The 20,714-nt window shown below is 37.8% G+C and overlaps 4 protein-coding genes, 1 long non-coding RNA gene and 1 other non-coding gene across 8 annotated transcripts; 1 reads left to right on the top strand and 5 right to left on the bottom strand.

Moving 5' to 3' along the window:
* Positions 1-8: 8 nt before the first annotated feature.
* TRNAP-UGG lies at positions 9-80 on the bottom strand. Its single transcript has one exon. It is a non-coding gene; the product is annotated as a tRNA-Pro (tRNA).
* Positions 81-1,763: 1,683 nt separating this feature from the next.
* Positions 1,764-3,752, top strand: LOC117905367 (LIM domain-containing protein WLIM1-like). Its single transcript, XM_034818277.1, has 5 exons — positions 1,764-2,065; positions 2,695-2,791; positions 2,877-2,920; positions 2,995-3,084; positions 3,192-3,752. Exons 1-5 carry the CDS (start codon positions 1,931-1,933, stop codon positions 3,417-3,419), a joined length of 594 nt encoding a protein of 197 aa, XP_034674168.1. The 5' UTR covers positions 1,764-1,930; the 3' UTR covers positions 3,420-3,752.
* A 1,018-nt stretch (positions 3,753-4,770) lies between these two features.
* On the bottom strand, positions 4,771-7,589 carry LOC117907767 (F-box protein At3g12350). Of its 2 annotated transcripts, none has more exons than XM_034821414.1 (2): positions 6,376-7,585; positions 4,771-5,394 (listed from the first exon to the last, which is right to left on the bottom strand). In XM_034821414.1, the coding sequence occupies exons 1-2, from the start codon at positions 7,303-7,305 to the stop codon at positions 4,915-4,917; spliced, it is 1,410 nt and encodes a 469-aa protein (XP_034677305.1). In that variant the 5' UTR covers positions 7,306-7,585; the 3' UTR covers positions 4,771-4,914. The 2 variants fall into 2 exon arrangements, with proteins under 2 accessions (XP_034677305.1, XP_034677306.1); XM_034821415.1 differs by having other exon boundaries at positions 5,150-5,474; positions 6,376-7,589.
* Positions 7,590-10,622: 3,033 nt separating this feature from the next.
* LOC117907513 (exocyst complex component EXO70A1-like) lies at positions 10,623-13,137 on the bottom strand. The gene is made up of 2 exons (XM_034821062.1): positions 12,275-13,137; positions 10,623-11,952 (listed from the first exon to the last, which is right to left on the bottom strand). Exons 1-2 carry the CDS (start codon positions 13,049-13,051, stop codon positions 10,639-10,641), a joined length of 2,091 nt encoding a protein of 696 aa, XP_034676953.1. The 5' UTR covers positions 13,052-13,137; the 3' UTR covers positions 10,623-10,638.
* Positions 13,138-15,984: 2,847 nt separating this feature from the next.
* On the bottom strand, positions 15,985-18,973 carry LOC117907852. 2 transcript variants are annotated; one of them, XM_034821514.1, is made up of 2 exons: positions 18,805-18,973; positions 15,985-18,715 (listed from the first exon to the last, which is right to left on the bottom strand). In XM_034821514.1, the coding sequence occupies exon 2, from the start codon at positions 17,304-17,306 to the stop codon at positions 16,215-16,217; it is 1,092 nt and encodes a 363-aa protein (XP_034677405.1). In that variant the 5' UTR covers positions 17,307-18,715; positions 18,805-18,973; the 3' UTR covers positions 15,985-16,214. The 2 variants fall into 2 exon arrangements, with proteins under 2 accessions (XP_034677405.1, XP_034677406.1); XM_034821515.1 differs by having other exon boundaries at positions 15,985-18,121.
* A 364-nt stretch (positions 18,974-19,337) lies between these two features.
* LOC117905948 lies at positions 19,338-20,579 on the bottom strand. Its single transcript, XR_004649756.1, has 3 exons — positions 20,514-20,579; positions 20,280-20,394; positions 19,338-19,635 (listed from the first exon to the last, which is right to left on the bottom strand). It is a non-coding gene; the product is annotated as an uncharacterized LOC117905948 (long non-coding RNA).
* Positions 20,580-20,714: the final 135 nt, after the last annotated feature.

Here is a 20,714-nt window from a genome sequence, read left to right as displayed (position 1 = left end):
AAAAGATTGGGGCATTCCGAGAATCGAACTCGGGACCTCTCGCACCCAAAGCGAGAATCATACCACTAGACCAAATGCCCGGTTGACAAAACCCTTCAAAAACCCTATACTAGTAGGCTAAAATAGAAAGTAGCTGGATTTTTCCAAACATCTACTTTTAATGGATTTGGGCCATATTGCTAGTATTAGAAGGTCCATTATACCGCGGCCCAATTCAGGCACGATGGAGTTCCGATGTGGGACATCCATTGGTGAAAGAGAGCTGTCAGCTAAGGCTTTCATGATTCATGGGTGTGACGGGAAGCCCCCACATAAACAACCCCCATCATTTCAAGCTCTGCTTTCGATTCCACTCCTTGTTCCTTCTTTCATCCTTTCCCCTCTATGAAGCTACCCATATACGCCTCTCTTAACTAACAAACCTTCATTTAATTTTCTAATTTTCTTTATCTATAAATAAATAAAGTGATTAAGCTATTCGAACCATTGCAGACATGGCCCCTGAAGGAAGTGTGGGAGCAGCTCTTGATGGGACTGTGGGTGTAATGGATCCTTGTTGGGTCTACCTTATTCATACCCCAAATGTTCTACTCATACATGCTTATGAATGAAGAAAATAAAATAAAAGAGGGAGAATTATTTTGAGGTGGAAAGAGGGCCAGCTGTCTGTGCGATGGTGAAGTGCTGGCATTTGAAAGCCATGGGGTCTCGCCCTTTGAAAAGGAAAAGTCCATCTTCTTTTCAGAAATCCAGATTGTTTCCTACTCACTGTTCTATTATTTCTTTAGCATTTACTTTTTCTTGATTTTTTTTTATAACGTTTCTATGATTCTACCCATCCCCACTCCAAAAGTTTATTTGGGAAATTATTTGTCAGATCCCATGGCCATTAAAAGTGGTCGATTGGACGGTTCACACAAAGACCATAAAAAAACCATCCAAAACAATTTTGGCAGCACTACCTTTTAATTTTAGAGGATAAAAAAACCCTTTTTAGAAATGTTACACAAAATTATATTTAATAAAAAAGCTTACTAATGAAAAAGAAATGTGGGTTTTACTTTTATCATCATCATGTGACATTCAATGTACCCTAAATTTGGCCATATAGTAACCTAAATTTAGTGAGTTAAAGTGGAAGCTGTGATAAATGTGAGAATTGTGATGGGAGGCATGTGGGTGGGGGAGTAGGAGAAAGTAATTGATGAACATCACCTTCACAGCAGAGGTGATTAGACCCATGTGGGGGGAGATATTTTGTATTGGGAAGTCATGAATTGATCTTTAAGAGTGTGCTATTTATGGTCCCCATATCTCTATTCTCTGTCACTAAAGATTAAGCACAGTGCCCACAGGGCCACAACTAATAATATGACAGGGTAGATGTTCATGGACATTGGATCTTAAGTAGTGGACAAAGCAGGCCAGCTAATCAAAATTCTAAGCAAGCCCCCTTTAATTTAACAAAGTCGCTAATTAGGCTCTTAATCACGTGTGGAGGTGGGTTTGCATGATATGATTAAGCCTTCACATTCAAGCAATTAATATCTGAAAATTTCTTCTCTTTTTTCTTTTTTGAAGGGATCAACAAAAAGTTGTGTTTAAATTAATGGGCAATTTTAGATTTCTATTATTTTAAATCGTCTTAAACGGTTAAGAAGCGAGGGAGAAAGATTAATTAATGGAGACAATGGTAGTTAGGTGCTTCAAAGTGGGACAAAATGATTGTGAAATGCCACTCCTTTAATTATCTCCGACTCTGCTTTTGGTCTCCGCAATCCCCCGCAACCCACATTTCTCTATCTCCATTTCCCCCCTTATCTCATCTTCCTCTTGTTTTCTCCTTGCCATTTGTTGTGAAGTTAGGGATAGAGAGAGAGAGAGAGAGCAAAGAGAGCAAGAGCTTCATTGAGAGAGAGAATTGGAAGGCATGGCGTTCGCAGGAACAACCCAGAAATGCATGGCCTGCGATAAGACTGTGTATCTGGTGGATAAGTTAACTGCAGACAACCGAGTCTACCACAAGGCCTGCTTCAGATGCCATCACTGCAAAGGGACCCTCAAGGTATACCCCATCATGCTATATTGCTATGTTCATTTGTTTCATTCTCCCTCTGGGATTTCCTCGTTTTACTACATGTTCTTTATCACGGGGTATTGGAATTTCGGCAGGATGAGAGCTTAGACTGTATGCTAGGCTGCTAGCAACCTTTTTCTTTTCTGATGTCTTTCCTATCTGGGTTTTTCCCTGCCAATTGTTTTCTTCCATTCTTGGGAGCTATTTGTTGCTTTCTTTCATATAGAAATCATAACCGTTCCGATCTATGGCGTTCTAGGCTTGTAATTTATTGCTTAACTTCATCAACTCAGAAGTCCGAAACTCTTGTATTATTCCGATTACCTGATGAACACAACTCTTCAGATCCACAGATCATATCGCAAGTACTGGTGGAAAAATTTTCAGCTGGAAAAGTCCCAGCTCATGAATCCAGCAGCAGTAGACCCATTAGTTAGGAATGATCGTCTTTGTTTTTTAGTTCATTCTCTTGGCTTGAAGCAACATCTTTTTACCCCCCTTGGATTCAACATCCTTTTGGCTTTATGCGATATATCTTGAATGAAAAACTATGGAAAGAATCAACACAGCTTGTACTCTTCACATGTAAGTATACTGACAGATCTGTCTATTTGCAGCTTGGAAACTACAATTCCTTTGAGGGAGTACTTTATTGCAGGCCACACTTTGATCAACTCTTCAAGAGGACTGGCAGTCTAGACAAAAGCTTTGAAGGTAACAACTAAATGAGAGCTAATTCGCTCTGATGCAAAATTTCTTCTCTCTGCTCATGATTTTTCCTTTTCAATTTTTTTTTCAGGGACACCAAAAATTGTGAAACCAGAGAAACCAATTGATAGTGAGGTAATTCCCTTGAAATTAGGACACTTGCTTGTACGTTATATGCCATACATCTTACTATAACCTGCTTTGAGCAGAAACCCGTAGCAAATAAAGTGTCTAGCATGTTTGTGGGAACCAGAGATAAATGCGTGGGCTGTAAGACTACTGTCTATCCGACTGAGAAGGTATGCGCCATCAACATCTTTGCTATATGGTTGATGTAAATACACACAATTGTTAAGTAAATCACAGGCTCTTTCAGAAGAGTAACAAAGTGGTATATTTTTTTAAGGTCACCGTGAATGGAACTGCATATCACAAGAGTTGTTTCAAATGCACCCATGGAGGGTGTACGATCAGCCCATCCAACTACATCGCACATGAGGGGCGGCTCTACTGCAAACACCACCACACCCAACTGATCAAGGAAAAGGGAAACTTGAGCCAGCTTGAGGGTGACCATGAGAAGGACACAGCTAATGAGAAAGTGAATGGCAGAGAAGTTGCTGCCGAATCATAATGTGATGAACAGATGAAGGGAACTTTTCTTTTTCTCCTCCTTGCCTCCATGTTGCTGCAGTCCCTTACTGTTGTTCACTCTTTCCCTGCAGTCCAGAGAATGGTTTTAATCTTACAAAACATGGAATTCTTAATGTTTCCAGTTGAAGTGTGTGGGACTTGTTTGTTATTTTGGGTTCTGTTGTGACGTGAGATTGTGGATGCTCAATGAGATGCAGAGACCTATTTGATTTTCAGTGTAATATGGTGATGTTAACTGTAATTTGAGAATTCTTATTGCACTTGTGTTGGTTTTGAATAAAGGTTGAGGATCCCCATTGTTGTCTCCTAACAACTACAGGTCAGAGAGACGTACATTTGCCCTTTTTTTTTCCAGATCTTTTCCACATTCTGGGGTTTGTAAACCCAAAGAATGGAATGGATAAAATTAAATATCTAGCAGGAACCGGCTAATCCTAGGCATCCATATACCTTTCGAACACCAACCAGAGTTGGCCAGCCCCTGGACTCACATGGTGAAGCTTTCTTCTCTTTTAACTTTCACCAGATCCGAGATCATCCTAGTTCAAGAATTGGATTTGCAAGCACTTCATTACCCGGTTCACAGTACACCCCCATTACTAATTTGTTGAATACAGCGAGCTGAATATTGAGGGAAACCTCCCACCATACTGATGAAACTCAGCTTCCCATTCCCCCATTTACTTGCTTTCCGCATGAAACTTTAAACAATGGAGGAGTAATCATCTCTTCTAAGAACTTAAGCATAACCACTAAAATTAAATTCCATGCAAGTATTTGTAGATTGTTTGATACCCGAGTACTGGAATGAATTTTTAATTAATCAATTCATAAGATTATGAACAACACTAAAAATATGGTCGTTTCTCTCTTCATAGCTTAAATGTTTACTATCAACAAACCATTCTTTTACCAACATAACAGAGCAAGTTCAGAAACATCTATTGGTCAAGCAATATTTTTTAATAACCATTGTGGGCCACAACAACATGCTCTGATCCATATTTCAAGTTGAAACAGCCAGGTTCTGCAGCAAGGGGGAAGGGGGAGGAGGGAATCTACCAGCCTCATTTAAACGTGAATGTAAATAATTGCTTGTGCAGAGAACTCCAGGCCTCCACTTGCAACAATTGTGAATGTGGGTTGCACATTATGGAGGCATATACTTGTTACTGAGAAAATGGCAAAATTTCCAATAAATTCTATAAAAGAAGAGGAAAGAACTGAATGGATGTTGAATGTTGAAACACATCATCAACCAATGGAACTTTGTCTTTCAACGAGAGGAACATTATGTAACCTAAACAGCTACATAAAAATTGAAGTTGAAATTCCATAAAATGAACTCAACACTAAATAGAAAATCAATATGACGGGATGCTATCAAAAGAATTGATATCATTATTGTTACAAAGTGCCAAAGTACACAAATGGCATCCAGCTACATGACTGTTTTGTATACAGATGGCCTTAAACTAGCACAAATCACTACAAAGTTCCATTGCCTCAAGAAGACAGCCATGTTGTGCAATATGTTTCAGGTCTACAATGAAATGGTTCCTGAGAAACCCAAACCCAAATGTCCCACTCTCATACAGCCAAATCCTTCCTTCCACATCCCGTGGATTTGCAGAAGTTCCAGCCAAGTCTGGAATTACCAGATCATAACTTGAATTTATGCAAAGTATGTGTGAAACCACTTCATTTTCTGTCAAGGGATGATGCCCATGAATGTGATCTGCTGTTGCAAGTGGCCGAAGATGTATGCGACTATCATATAAATATTCTTCTTCAGGAGAAAATGGAGCCTCTAAAAGTGTAGTTTTTGAAGTCCAAAATACAGGGGAGTAACCAGACAAAGGTTTAGATGAGTCCCCAATTGTTCGACAGGCAATGCCTCCAATGTCATCATATGCCACAAGAAAAAAGTACAAGTTCTTATCATCAGATATACCCTGCAGTGGGAAGTAGGAGGGCGTGTCATATGAGCTGTAATGAGGAGTCCACATGCATCCATCATCTTCCAACAACCATACTAAGATATAAGGATGAACAAAGGGAATACATTCAGTATGTTAACATGAGATACATTCAATACTTTAGCTGGTTGAATATGTTTGGGTTTCTGAAGTTAAAAACATGATCTTTTTATGTGATGCTATCTAACAGCACGATGCCCCCCATGCTTCATGCTTCTAAAGCATAGTCTTGATTAGGGAGCATGCAAACTCATCCTACAAACAAATTTCACATGGCAATTTCTCAATTGACTAACAAAGCACAACTTAGGAATTAATCAATCTTAGCCTAATGCAATAGGAAAAACATAGATCAGTCATAATATATCAGAAGCTTCAACAGATGCACGGGACAAATCAACTGACAGAGACTGATAAGTCAATGGAAAAACATAATGGTTTTTCCATTATTGTTTTTTTTTTTTTTTTGATAGGTATGGTTTTTCCATTATTGTTAAAAGGTAAAACCGAGATAAAAGCTAAAACCACCCTCTTGAGAGCAACTACATACATGGAGATTAGAGTACATACATAAACCGGTTCCCACTGGAGAAAGGGAAAATAACAAGGAACGGTTTGTGATTGAATTCTACTGTCAAAATCTTAATCAAGCCAGTTCTTAACATGAACCATAAGAGCAGTTGGACCAGCATAAATCATCAACTACTATGCTGAATCTTTGTGGTTGGTTGATTATGATTTCTCTTTAGCCCTCTAAAGGCAATTGTTTTCCACGGAACTTGCTTGGACAAAACTACTGTCAGATAAACAAAATGCGTTTTCTATACCTCAAATTTCTCCACAATTTAGTAAAAATAAGTTGAATGAGTACTAATAGATACAAGATACAAGTACATTGCAAAAGGCAAACATGCACTTTCAACCAACCAAAGGAGATAAAGGGAAGAGTAACGACACCTTCCATAGTCCCTGTAAAGGCCTTGATGGTGTGGGGGAACAGTTAACAATTTTAACAAAATGCTCAGGCATCCACTTCCTCCTACCCTGCCTTGCCTTCTCTCTCTTCCTCTGCCTCCTCGACGCCCTCTCCCCACCCGGGCTCGTTCTGTTCGCAAAGTATTGATAAATTTCCGACATGAATCTGTCCGGCAAACTCCCTGGCGACCCGCTCTCCGAGCCAATCATGTCCTCCACAACCCCAATATCCTCTGCTCTCACGTTACCGGAACTCGAACTCCTCCGAAACCCAGTATTTTTTGGTTCTTGAGAATTCAAAGAAGTAAAGCTCAAGTTTTCCTCTACAACAACATGGTTTTTCCCCATGAAACTGACATGAACTGGAATCAAATCGTTCTCTAGAAACCCTGCTTGCACCGCGTCCACGAAATCTTCCGACAATTCGATTTTCCCATCGGGGTCGAGAAAATTCATAGTCTCGCCCTCTGGGGTGATACTCATACATAAGAATGGAGCTTTTATCACGTGATAAGTACCAAGTCTAGAAGGAGAAACCCTAGACCCAATAATAAACGATGGACACCATTCAAAGAAAATCAAGGGTGGAGATGCGACGCCGAGGGTTACCTGCCCGCTTCGACGCCAGAAACCAATCAGATTTTCCCACTCGATCAGGGTCCTGTAGAGGAGTCTGTAGGTGATTTTACCGGATCCCCATTTCTTGATCTGGGTCTTGGACCCCCATCTCCTGTCGCAAAGAGTGAACCAGAGCTTGCTGTCGCAGGTACAGAGTGAAAGGAAGCGTTTTGATGTGCAAGCGAAGGTGGCGATCTCGGAGGGAGTCAAGAAGGAGAGGATACAGAGCTGGACATCTTCAGGGAAATCCGAAAATGAAACTGAAGTCACAGCGTCGGTTGTGAGGTTCGACATGATCTTCTTGGACTTTCTCAAAAATTGGAGCACAAGGAAAATACGACCTGGGAATTGAGAAACAAGGATGGAATGGTGTTTGGTAGATTCCTTCAAGGGAAGAATGATCCTTTAAAAATCCGTAATGCTAACCATGAAGCAAACGAGGCTTCTGTCGAGTTTTGGAATTCTGGTTTTTCTGTGGTTGGGGTACATCTGTAATTTCATGATGCTTCAAGCCTTGTTTGGCTCTGTAATCTGTATGACCTTAACACAATCGTTATGTATTTTCAAAAAGCTTAAATATACCTCTGCATTGAGTTTCAGACTAAGGAAGATCTTCTTGTATGGTGGCCCTTTCAATTATTTACCAATCCAATCATCACCGTGCAGGTACAAATGGAACTCTCGAATAATTTACCAATTCAATTATCACCATATATTATATAAAATTGTAATTATGGAAGTTACACTTTTACCCCAACGGACCTTGAGAGGAAAAATCGAGACGGCTGGGAATCATATGGGTCCCCATGGATTAAAGGTCCAGAACCCAGGAAACAATTGGGCAATACAATCGTGGGTCTGGGGCTTGAGCACCTAGCCCACACCAGCCCCTATTTCAAAATCGTTACTGTCCATTTCAATGTTTCAATTACGACATGCAAGTTCCAATCTTTCCCAAAAAAAAAAAGTCAGTCCAATCCGGGAATCTTAGGGCATGTTTGGTTGCTGTTTTTGAAAACTGTTTTGGAAAACAGTTTTTGAGAACAGTTTTTAAGAACAGTTTTTGGTGTTTTTTCCAAAAAAAATTGTGTTTGGAAACTGAATTTTAAAAAACAGTTTATAAAACAAAAAACACGTTTAAAATATGTTTTTTTTCTTTTTCAATTAATAAAATATTTTCTTCAAGTAATTTTATATTATAAATTTATAAATAATTTTTAGATATATAGTTCATTTAAATTAAAAAATTATTTATTTTATTAATTTTAAAGTAAAAATATTTTTTTTTATATTTTTTTAAAATAAATCAAACATAATAAAATTATTTTTATTAATATTTTTTTATTTAATTTTTAACTTTATTAAAAATTATAGCATATTTTATTAAGTTGAGATAAATTTGTTCTTAATTTTTTTTATCTCTTTCTCTCACTCGGGCATCAAGAAGCCCTTTTCTGAAGTTGCCCTCCAGCCGGGAAAATCCCCTTCTCTCACTCTGCCACTCTCAATCCTCGCAGGTACTAATCTAATCAAGAAGCCCTTTTCTGAAGTTGCCCTCCAGCCGGGAAAATCCTCTTCTCTCACTCTGCCACTCTCAATCCTCGCAGGTACTAATCTAATCATGTTATTATTATTTTTTTTCAACCTCCGTTTGATTCCCAAGAAAATCCATGCCCCATTCAATTTCCGGGAAAATTCATCCTCGTTTGATTTCCGAGAAAATCCATGCAAAACCCCCAAGAAAAAAAAAAAATTGCTTTTCTTTTGCTCACTGTGTTTTCTGGATCCGTTTTAGAGGTCTCCTTGCAATTGTGCTATTGGATTTAAATTTCACGAACCCTGAATCAAAAATGAGAAACGGGAAAAATCAAGAAGAGGCGACGGGACTGTGCTGGAGATGAGATGAGAACGGGAAGGAAAAAAAAACACGGAGAACAAATGATTTTTTTGTTGTTTAATTTGTTCTGTAAACAGTACAAAAACGGGGAAAACAATATTTTATTGTTCTCTAAACAGTGCCATTTTGAGAACACGGGGAACAACAAAAACAAAAACGACTCTCTCAACCAAACGAGTTTTTGGTGTTTTTTGTTTTCAAGAACAGAAAACAGTTCTTGAAAACACTAAACAAACAGGCCCTTAGGATCTGTTTGGTTGATGTTTTTAAAAACTGTTTTCTATCCTCGAAACAGACAAACATTGAAAACTAGTTTGGCATAGGAGTATTAAGTTGTTTTCTATGTTCTCTGTGTTTTCAAATACCCTGATTTTAGACAACATCTTAAAAATGTTTTTGTTATTTTTTACACTATTTAAAAAACAAGAGAAAAATGGGATGTTCTCCCTGTTTTCGCCCTAATCTCTTCTTTTTCGTCGCTGGTTTTCTGGTGTGGAGCAATTGTTATCCATTGGAGCTTGTATGAACTTTTCCCCTTTTTTTGCATTTTGCTCTCTCTCCTATCCGGACACTTCTTTTATTTTTCCTTTTATGGGTATGAAACAGGGAAGATCATCCCAGTTAGGATCCGAGAGAACACAACAACTCCTCATTATTTTTTTTTTCCACACAACCAATAACAGAAACCTCAAAATTCTCCGTCCCTCAATTTTTTCAACAACCAAACAAAACCATACCTAAAAAAAATATTGAAGAAAAAAACAACTGGAACAAAAAAAAGGAAAAAGAATAAAAAAAAAAAACAGAGTAAATCAAACAACCAATTTTTTTTTGTGTGAAAATTCAAAAATTCTGGAAACTTCACCCATTGATTCCATTTATTTTTGTGTTTTTCTCTTTGGAGTTGAATTTCTTTAAATTTTAAAGATAAAGAGATCGTAATCATGAGACTGTGGGAGTACGCGGAGTGTTGGGAGAGAAAGTAGAGAGAGAAGTATTCCCTTTTCATACATTTTTTATTTACTTATTTATTAAAAAACAACTTTCAAATAAAAGTTTTTTATTTTATTTATTCTAAAAAAATTCTTTATACTATGAGGGAAAATAAAAAAAATAGGAAAATAGAAAAATAAAAAAATCAGTCTAACAAAAATTCAACCAAAAACTCAACATCGACAATTTTATTATTATTTTTTGGTCATTTCCATTTCAATATTTTTCGGATATTTCAAGATTTATCCCCAAATGATTTTTAGGATGTATTTCTAAGCCAAAACCTCCATAAATTCTAAGATTTCATAGAAACCAAACAAAATATAAACAATAACACAAAAAGACCAAAAATGCAAAAAATAAAAAAGAACATAAAAATTAAAACAAAAATTGAAACCCTAACCTAAAATCTTTACAGCAACCACAATCTGAATTTTGATCTCAATGAGTAGTGTTTTGATCTTAGAAGAGAGAAATAGTTCAACCATTGTAAATAAAAGTTTGGATGTTGGAAGAGAAACTTAGACAAAAGGGAAAGAGAAACAAAAATGTTTTTTTTTTTTTTTTTTTAGAACAAAAACTGTTTTCCACAATTTAGTTCTCAAACATATATATATATATATATATATATTTTTTTTTTTTCTGAAAATACAAAAAACTGTTCTTAAAAACTATTCTCAAAAACCTTTTTCAGAACAGTTTTTAAAAACAGCAACCAAACAGTCCCTTAATTGCCCTCACTGATCACTGGCGTTTGATCTGGACCGTGAAAAATCTTTGATCTCACCGGCCGAGTTGTCTCCGGCCATCCGATCCTTGGAAAGTCTAGTAGGGACTCGATGGCCATCGTTGAAAAGTTGACCCAGCATGGCCTGGATTGAGTCGGGAGGAAGGTAGGATTTTGGCTGCAAAAAATAGGAGTAAGAGGTTAAGAATTCGGTATAAGCCGTAACTACCAGCTTAACGGACGCCTCCCTCAGCTGTATTCTCAAATCTGCATCAGGAATGGTATAAGAGGTTCTATGTCTTTTGGAGATTTCATCAAGACCCTCTAGAAATGCTTCCATCTTCCCTCTTATCACAGCTCCCATGGATTCTTTGTTTGTATGTCTGTTCGATTCTTCTTTCTCCAGCAAATTCACTAGAGTTCCCCAAGCCTGTTTCTGGTACATGTATGCCGATTCTTCCGCAATGATCTTGTACTTCTTCTTCATCCACTGCTCTCCTAAAAGCTTCCCCAGCTCTGAACTTCTGCTTCTCATGTAAATGTACCAGTACGTGTTCATGGCGAAGACATGGGAAAGAATTTTGTCTCGGCATCGGGATTTTTTCGACTCCACGTTCCTCTGAATAGCTTCCATTACGCTGGAAATGGCGTCTTTGAGTAAGTTCTCATCTGTTTCAGGTTGAGATAAAACGCCGGCTTTCCATATTTGCTCCGTTCGAAGAACCTTTGCCATGGGAGCACTGTAATTCTCGCTGGTCAGGTACTTAAGGTAATTAATGGCGTATCGGACGAGTTTTGGAACTGAGCCGTCTTGAAGTGGCGGAAACCCGTCTTGATTGCCTTCAATTTGAAGGCCGAACTCCCAAAATACTTTGCTGGAAGAGTGGACGAGAAGCTTCGTAAGTTCTCGGAATCTCAAACAGATGTCAGCTCCAGCTTCACCTTCGAAAATCTCTGAGAATTGGGTTTTAAGCTTTTCCAATGAATCGAACATGTCTAAGAGCTTGAACAGCTTCTGGGGTTCCTTGTTGCTCCTCGCTACACCCTCTCCGAACCGGAAAAAGACTGCCATAATCTTGTCTGCAATCTTTACGAAGCATTCTGTCCAGATTAATCCCTCCATGGTTCCTGACAAAACTTGCTTGCAGAGTTTCTTTTCTGACACCAGGACTGTTTTAACTGCAAGCTCGAAGTGTTGGATCCAAAGGGCTGTTGCAGTCTCCAAGCTCTCCCATTCCATGTTGTCAATTTCCTCGGGAGTATAAGTTCTCAGATAATCAGGGTTTAGTCTCATCAGTGCTTTTGCTGCCCTTCTATACCTCACCTGTGGAATCACAAGAAAAATTGCAACTTCAGATCCAAATTTTTCTAAGCAGCCAGCACAGAAAATGCAAGTCATCTACAAAAATATATAGACATTTTTCCATTTTTAATCAGCAGCTAATTCTGAGGGAAAAATGTTAAACCTTTTTAATATCAATCTATGGTGCTAAATGACAAGAAGAAACCATCCTCATCCCACCCCAACAAAAAAAAAAATGCTGAAAATGGAAAATTCTCTGGTGCTTCTTCTAGGTTATAGTTCTAATCAATATGGAAAACCCCTGGAAATTTAACAGCTGATTTTGATGAAACTTTTCACTCACCTTCACAAAGATATCGATGCATATATCCAAACAATCGTTAGCAGCTAGAGTTTCTGAAATCCGTCTAAGAACCTCAACCTCCAGCTCAGTACCCAGATCAGAAGCCATCATCTCAGCCGGAACATCTCCTTGCAACTCAGCTATGTTCCGATGCCTTAGCTGCTGCAGTATACGCTCATACTCATCCTGCAAATTGAGCAAAGCTTCATCCAGCAACCCATCAAATCTCATCGCATCCACCTCTGTCTCATACAGCGCTTTAAGAGTGATTAGAGTCTCCCTCAGCCGATGCGTCCTATACTGATCAGTCGCCCTGGTCCTACTCAAAAACTCCACCACCTCTTGAAGCTTCTGAATCGCAGGCTCACACTCTAGACTAATAGAATTGATGGCCGCATTGAGTTTATCCACACAATCAACATACTTTACCAGTGCCTTGAGCCGCTTCTTGGGAGCGTCCTTAGACGATAATTCAGAGGTGAGCTGAAGCAGCTTGTGTTGGAGAGACTCCGCAAGTTTGAAACTTTCGAGAAGAGCGAGAGCCGGGGAAACCGCCCGGTTTATTCTGGTGTCAAGAGCTTTGGAAGCTATAGCCAAGGACTGCAAAGGACCTACTCTTCTTGAAGCCGTGGAAAGGGTTTCTTGCAATGTATCAAAATTTTTGTCCATCTTTTCTAGACTTGCTTCCGTGCTGGCTGAGCTGTGAAGCAGTTTTTTCAGATCGGAACAGGCTGATTGGAGCTTGGCGAGCGTTGGATCCTCTTCTTTGGGCTCCATGGCTTCTGCTCGATCTTGAACAAGATAGAGAGGAAGAGGGAAATGAATAGATTCACAGGCGGTGGTTGTGAGTTATACACATTCAACGACCATCACAATGCGGTAAATGGGGAATAAGACAAGAAGAAGCATGGCAGAGACTCAATCTCGATGTAATCTAAAGAACAATTGGCATATCCTGATTGAAGACGGCCAATGAAAAAGGACGATATGAAGCCACGAATATGCTTTGCTGCCATTTTTCAACTCATCTGCCCAACTCCCAAATTGCAAGGCCTGTTCCTTTCGTAAATTATTAATTAATTTATAAAATTGAGTGATATCCTTCTTTTTAAAAAATCAATGAATTAGAGAACGCTAATGCACCGACTTGTTCCAAAAAAAAAAAAAAAGCAGTAACTCTTTCTGCATGTTCGCCTCTAATACGACATCGTTTCTTGTCGTTTAAAGGGGAATGCTTCTCCGATTTTATCAGATGGTCATGCATTTACTGATTAAAAGACAAGTTTCAGCATCTCCGTCTGGGAAATATCAATTTTATCAACCATGATATTAACGGCGTCCTTGGGCCAAGTGGCAGCAATTTGACACGTGAACCACGCGTGAGCTTTTTATAGGCTTGTATATATATTATATTGTTATTTCATTCTGCTTCTTGTTCAGTTTCTCCTCTTCTACTCTCGTGATCCGAAAGAAAAAGTTCAAAATCATGAATATCTGATATGCGATTAAGGCCATGTTTGCTTTTGGAAAATTTTGATAGAAAATGTGTAGAAAGGAAAAAGTGAAGAAAAAAAAAATATTATACGCAATAAATTATGTTTATATGGTTATTTAATTTTTTTTTCACTTTTTTTTTATTATATAAAGATTAAAAATTTTAAAAACATATAAATTTCAGATGAATTTTAATTATATTTATTTTTTTTGTATTTTTTAGAATGAAATAGAAAATAGTTTTTCTTCATATTTTTTTCTTTTCTTAAGGCTATGTTTGATTTAGAAAATTTTAAAAAAAAAATACAAGAGAAAGAAAATAGAGAGAAAAAATATATAGGAAAATAAAAAATATATTTAAATTTAATAAATTATTATTATATGTGTTTTTAAACTTATTTTATTTATTTTTATTTATTATAATAAAATTAAATAATTTTAAAATATATAAATTTTAAATTAATTTTAATTATTTTTTATTTTCTTTTATATTTTCTATAATTAAACCAAACATGAAAAAACAATTTTGCTTAATATTTTTTTTATATTTTTCTAATATTTTTTGAGAACTAAACATAGCATAATATTTATAAAAACCAAACATAGTCTTAATTTCTCAAGTTTATACCGCTATCTTTACAAACACATATACATACCGAAATATTGCATAATTTTTAATGAATGCACATGTTGAACAAGATTTGACATTTTAAAAATAGTTTACGAGAATAAGCTATAAGAACAATTTTTGAAAACAATTTTATTGTTTTACTAATTTACACATGATAGTAGACTATAAAGTAAAAGCTCAACGATCTTATGTGAAATGGGGAAATGGGGAGCTGATGTTAGTCTTTCATTCAAATTTTGACCAATTTTAATGCAAATAACCATAATTAATCAATTCAAAGCAAAATAAATAAAGAGAATGGTAGAAAAATGTGCATAATAATAATTTTATAATAGTTTGACAATAGCTAATATCCACTTCCTATTAATTTGATAGTTTCTTTCACTATTCTAAACCTTCTTCCAACACTAACCCTTCAAGTCATGTAAACTTGGATTCTAGGCTGAGATATATACTTTACACTCGAACATATTCTTTCAATTTTTGTCTCCTTGTTTGAGATTGAAGAAAAAATGCAAAGATAAACAGATACCAATCTCAGCCATCCCTCAGGCTCAACCATTAGCAGTTGCCTGAGACCACCAAGTAACCTTGTCTAGTTGACCAATAGCTCCCTTTATTTCCCAATTTTATTATTTATCCAATTTTTAAAGGAGATAAGATACTTAAAATTTTAATTGAATGACTTTTAAAAAATATAAAAAATAAATTAATTGATGCCTTATACCATTTCCATCCATCCCTAACTTAGTGCATTTCAACCTTATAGTTTAAGGTCTTAAAAATAATTTTTAGCCTTGAGGGCGCATGGTCTTGTACTATTCTTTGCTTCATTTGATTTTTTAATGGCTTATGAAGTTTTAAACCTTGTAGGGATCGTGAGAAAGCAAAAGCAATTCTTTGTCGTCATCGCAAAACATAAGAAATTAAGAATGCCCTTTCTTCAATAATCAATCCTAAATCTTGTATCAGTCGTAAGAAAGCAGTCTTTTGTCGCGATCGAAACACATAACAGTGCCCTTTTTTCAATTTTCTGGGATCGCTTGTTGGGTTGGAAAGTCCAATATTCATTCGCATGATTTCAGAAAAAATTTTCTCGATGAAGATATCGCTTGATCATAATCTACTGTTGATTTATTGTTCTATTGTTTATTTGGTTTATAGTAATTCACTTGAACCCTTGAGGTAGAAACTAAAAGCCAAAAGGTATTCTTTTGGCTAGCGGAGTGAAAACTAATGGCATCTTCAACAAATAGGTAACGGGTCTGAAACGGTGCTTGAGCTACTACGTTCATACTTCATATACGTGTCATTCGTTTCGGGGAATGATAGCAGCTGCAGATTGGCTTTTACTTCAACTGCAAGGACGGACCCACCGAAGACGATAAATGGTTAGTTTGCAAGGTTCCAAAATTCTTCTGTCCTTGGTGCTTTATGAGGATGTAAGCTTAATTGTTTGATGACTACTACCTATTCTGTATCGTTGTCATGGCCCTGCACATCCCACCTCCTGCAAATAGTTCTTTTGAAGACGATGGCCCAGTTTCCTCCAAACATGAGTTCACATGGGAGATTGTTGATAATCTGAACCAGAAAACAAAAACGTCCTTCATATATTATAGTTAATAGGGCATCAACAAAAGTAGACAAAACTATACCTTCAGTTCTTACATATTGTGGCATATAACAAGTAGTATTAAACTAAACTGAACGACTAGTTTACTCCCATATACAGTACTACTACACACTTGACAGTACTACTATTTGTTTGAAGTAATCTACTTGTATTTTACAATACAAAACTGTGATTGTACTTCAAACGTTGGGCTTAGAAGCCTCTGTGTTGGTGTGGAACCTCCATGTGAAGAGATAGTCCTTGGATTCGCAGGCCAATCTGGTTGCATCGCAGAAGGCATTGACAGAGCTCTTGTTTCCAGCGCTTCCCCACTCTATGCTCGCCCAGCATGAAAACCCATTGGAAGAAACAGGCACCTTGGAATCAGAAAGATGAAGCATCACCTCCCCACTGATCCTGTTGCCTACACTTGCTCCACAGGTCACCATCGAATTGAGCCATGGACATTCTGGCTGACCCACCATCTCCTTGTAGGCAGAATTGGCCATCCTGATTTTGTTGTTGGAATCGGATATGACTGCTGGCAGGGTCTCCGACTCCATCTCTTCCTCCACCTCCTCTGGTTTCTTCAGAATTTGCACCTCTGGAATAGGGCTCAAGTCATTGCGCATGCATCGGACGCTTATGCTGGAGCCGATTGGCCTAACCGGTTGAGGGGAAATAACATTGGTGGTGTTGGCGGGGGCTCGTTGAAGCTGTTGCAAAAGATCCTTCTCCTCAGGAATTCGAGCTGCAACCACGCTAGTGTTCAAATCAAAGACCACGTTTCCACCACAAGGGTTGAGGCAATTGAAATCATTGGGCACTACTGGAAGTTGGGGTGGAGGACATGGGAGGAGGGGAAGTGTCATTAAACCATCAGCGGTGGTTGAAATCGCTCTTCCAAACCCTCCATTAAGCGGGGCGAAGCTTGGGGCCATGTTTGGAACAGGAAGCTGAAGCGGGGAATGAGTAAAGCCGTGCATGGATAGGTTTTTAGCTGGGGATGTGACATGCGAGGGAGTGGAAAACCCCACGAGATGCGTCCTGGGCCTCTTGAGTGCGGCCGGTGAGAAACCCGGCCTGCCCCTTTTTCTGCTCCTGGTGGGCCTCGCCTGCAACTGGGGCCACAGGTTTCTCAGATAAGGAGACTCCCGCATCTTCTGAGACATTGACGGCCTCTCAAACATAGGATTCACGGGAGGCTCCGGCTTTGGAGCTATGGGCCTGTACCTAGACATGATCTCAGCCGTCTTGGCGGTGGAATTGTAGGGATTCAGAGTGCGAATCATATTGGACGCCCAAGAAAGCCCTGGGAAAATGGTGAAGTGACAATGAGGGAGAGAGGGAGAGATAAAAGGAATGGGAGTGGGCTCGTGACTGGGGGTATGAGAGTGGGTTAATTTGAAGGAGCGGATGGTGGGGTTTTAGGTGTGGAGGGCAGCCAATGAGATTTGGGCAACAGAAACAGGGGAGGCAGGAGGTGGCGACACTTGGAGGCGTACGGTGTGTACGTGTTAGTGAAGGTAAGCGATATGGACATGTGGGAGGTGAATGCAGAAAGTGGGTCCATCATCCCTTCCATGCATCTCAACACATATCACTGGAGAGTCACTTCTACGGTTCTACCCACACCACAATTACAGCACTGTATCATATAAAAAGGGGCTGCCCCTGACAACTGAAGCCCCCTCTGCCCCTCCCCCTCACACCAATCACCCCAGCCGGCCTTCCAGTTCCATCTCTAATTTGCAACGCGTGTGGGCTCCGCCTCCATGCGTCCATCCACCTATCACCCTTCCATTTAGTCGTTTTTGTTTTTACCCCGTTTTACCAAACTGTCCCCACATCGGTTATATATGTTTGCATGCAGGTCTACGTGTCACCCCCCTAGCCTTCGCCCATTGATGAGATGGACGCTCATTGGCCGCGAGCTGGTGCTCACGCGTCGCATTCACTTACACGTGGCCTCCTCCTTGTGAAGCGTGCCACTCTCTCCTCTATGAAGCGGTCCTATTGCTGCTTGACACGTCACCTGCTTTGGCTTCGTTGGAAGCCCAGTATGCTGCTATCCTCCTCCTCGATCCTCTCACCCAAAACCCATACCCTAAGCAGTAAGCACTTCTATATTTTTATCTTTCTCACACACCTTTTTCACTCTCAAGTAAAACAAATATCACTTTTTAAAAATGGAAAAATCTTAAACACAGCTAAAAAGGTTGTTAAACATGGATTTGATTTTGACCAACTACTAATGAAGTCAAATTCTTCTTCATCATTTGATGGACTGTTACAGAATGTCTCCCATGGATTCAATTATTTTCGGATTAAAGAAATAAAATTTGATAACAACAATATCAAACCCTTCATCATTGCATGAACCATTTATCTAGCTAGATTTTGTTCTAGTTGGTTTTTCAACTAGCAACTTAGGGTTTTTCAACAACCAACTTAGGGTTTGTAACCCTAAGAAAAGAAATCCGAAGAGAATTAAAAAGTAAAGTAACTAAAATCTAAAGAGAAAAAATATTGAGTAGAAAACCCGCAAATTCAAGGTTTCTCGCTGAGAAAACGAAAAGATACAAAACGCTTACAAGACATCATTGATTAAGATTTCTAGAAAGAGAAATATGTAACATTGAAGACAGAGATTTAGGGGGAAAATAGGATATCGAAAAAATCGAAGAGCTTGACTTAGTTCCTGTGGATTTTCAAGCTCCAGTAAAGATATATATACGAAATAAATAAATAAATAAATAGAAAAAAAAAAGAAGGAAAATTGCCGCTTACAGTGAAAAAGGAATGACTTTGATCATCATCGCGCTTGATAGCTTGAATGGTTGCTATGAACTTTCAGGGCTTCTGATGAAAGGGTGGAGATTTGAGGACTATTCAAGCTTCTGATGAAAGCGCGGATAAAAAGACGACGGGATTCACAGAGAGCGGGAATGACTGCTGAGTGATCTGCTGTTTTATAGTCTCGATGATCTCACTTTAATGCTTTATGGGATAAATTTGATTTTTATTTATTTTTATTTTTAATTTTTAAAGTTTGAGGACAGAGAGAGCATCGGAGAAGTCCTAAATATTTTATCTTAAATAATTCTCACCGAATGAAAAATGATTTCTCTGAATTTTTTTTATTTAATTTTATTAATTTTTTCATATGCTTAGTTGGTTTGAGGTTGCAAGAGGATTTTTTTTTTTTTACCTTTTTAACTCAAATATGTATTCCTAATTACAAAATTTATTATTTTAAAAATAAATAAATAAATTTAGATTATTTTCTAAAATATTCATCAAATTAATAATTTTTCACCCTATCAAAAGTGATGACCGAGCAATTCGCTTTCAACAATCTATTACAGCAGTCCTCAAACTAGTACCATTTCCACAACACTTTGTGTTCAAAAAGTAAAAGCAATTCATTTTTCACAACATGATTTCAATAAATGAAAGCAAAGTCATCAACTTCTTATTCATTAAGCAAACCAAACTGTTGGCATCATATTCCATGGGCAGGCGTTGATTCCATGTATCTTCTTGGCTTCTCCTCCACCCCCAAGCAAATTGTATCAAAAACAAATTTCAAGGGTACAGCAGCAGCAAATGCCAGCCAAACTGCACCAACAACAGATCTCAGTCAAATATCATTGACTGTTAAAAAAGAAATCAACTCCTTAGACATAAAACAAACCATGGTGAATTTGTTATCACCCTGTTTGATTGATAACTGTGTTTTTGAAACATTTTTTAATTGTTTTTTGGGATTGTTTTAAAAAATAATTATATAAATATAAGACATAATCAAAAGTAAAACACATATTTTAAGAACGTAAAAACATGTTAGGAATTTACGAAACATCATAAAATAAATTACAAAAGTTGTTGATAAAAAATATTTTTTAACAAATGGAAAATCTTTTTTCTCTCATTTAGTTTCATTATAAAAATATAAAAAAAAATCAAATATAATTAAAAAATTATATATATATATATATAAATGATTTAATTTTTATATAATAAAAATAATTAAATAAAATAGGTTTTAAAAATATATATAAATAATTTATTAACTTTAAACTTATTTTTTATTTTTATCTTTACTCTTTCTTTCCCTCTATTTTATGTCTTTTTTTTTTCCTTTCCTTGTCATTTCCCTCAAAAAAATTTAAACCATACAGGGCCTAAATTTTCTTGAAAAATGATGGGGTCTGTTTGATTTGAAAACGAAAAAAAATAGAGATAAGAGTATAAAGGCTGACCATCCTGCCAAGCAACCGCAGCACCCTGCCGGTATTGATTCCGCCGGCGGCTGATTAACATACACGGTTTGAGGTGGAGCCGGTGGACCTACTACAGGGTAGGCTGTTGGATACCCTGTGATTTATTAATGCATTCAACACCAAAACACAATATATATCAGACCTACACACCACATTCCCAGCTTTAATCACCAAAATCCAACGCACTCTTCACTTTTCCATGAAAAAGCTTACCCGACGGAGGAGGAGCGCCGACGACCGGAGGCTTGTCTTGGTAGTAATTCATCATGTATTTCACTTCACAACGAAAAGACAAAGACGGAGACGAGGAGCCACGAAACTCTCTTATACACCCGAAAAAAGGGCGTCACGCGTTATTGCAGTATAAGGAATTGAATTACTGGATGGAATGGGAATTTTTGGAAAGGGAATATT

Source organism: Vitis riparia, chromosome 18 (assembly GCF_004353265.1).
Source record: "Vitis riparia cultivar Riparia Gloire de Montpellier isolate 1030 chromosome 18, EGFV_Vit.rip_1.0, whole genome shotgun sequence".
In the NCBI taxonomy this organism is placed as follows: domain Eukaryota; kingdom Viridiplantae; phylum Streptophyta; class Magnoliopsida; order Vitales; family Vitaceae; genus Vitis; species Vitis riparia.
This window is presented reverse-complemented; position numbering and strand designations above follow the sequence as displayed.

What these genes read in the sequence shown, in the direction of transcription:
- LOC117907767 (XM_034821414.1), bottom strand. Translation starts at nt 7,305, where the DNA reads ATGTCGAACCTCACAACCGACGCTGTGACTTCAGTTTCATTTTCGGAT. An exon ending in CTTTACAGGGACTATGGAAG is followed by an intron (nt 5,395 to 6,375) that starts GTGTCGTTACTC and finishes TTCCCACTGCAG; the next exon opens with GGTATATCTGATGATAAGAA.
- LOC117907852 (XM_034821514.1), bottom strand. Translation starts at nt 17,306, where the DNA reads ATGATTCGCACTCTGAATCCCTACAATTCCACCGCCAAGACGGCTGAG.
- LOC117905367 (XM_034818277.1), top strand. Translation starts at nt 1,931, where the DNA reads ATGGCGTTCGCAGGAACAACCCAGAAATGCATGGCCTGCGATAAGACT. An exon ending in AGAAACCAATTGATAGTGAG is followed by an intron (nt 2,921 to 2,994) that starts GTAATTCCCTTG and finishes TGCTTTGAGCAG; the next exon opens with AAACCCGTAGCAAATAAAGT. An exon ending in CTGTCTATCCGACTGAGAAG is followed by an intron (nt 3,085 to 3,191) that starts GTATGCGCCATC and finishes TATTTTTTTAAG; the next exon opens with GTCACCGTGAATGGAACTGC.
- LOC117907513 (XM_034821062.1), bottom strand. Translation starts at nt 13,051, where the DNA reads ATGGAGCCCAAAGAAGAGGATCCAACGCTCGCCAAGCTCCAATCAGCC. An exon ending in GCATCGATATCTTTGTGAAG is followed by an intron (nt 11,953 to 12,274) that starts GTGAGTGAAAAG and finishes GTGATTCCACAG; the next exon opens with GTGAGGTATAGAAGGGCAGC.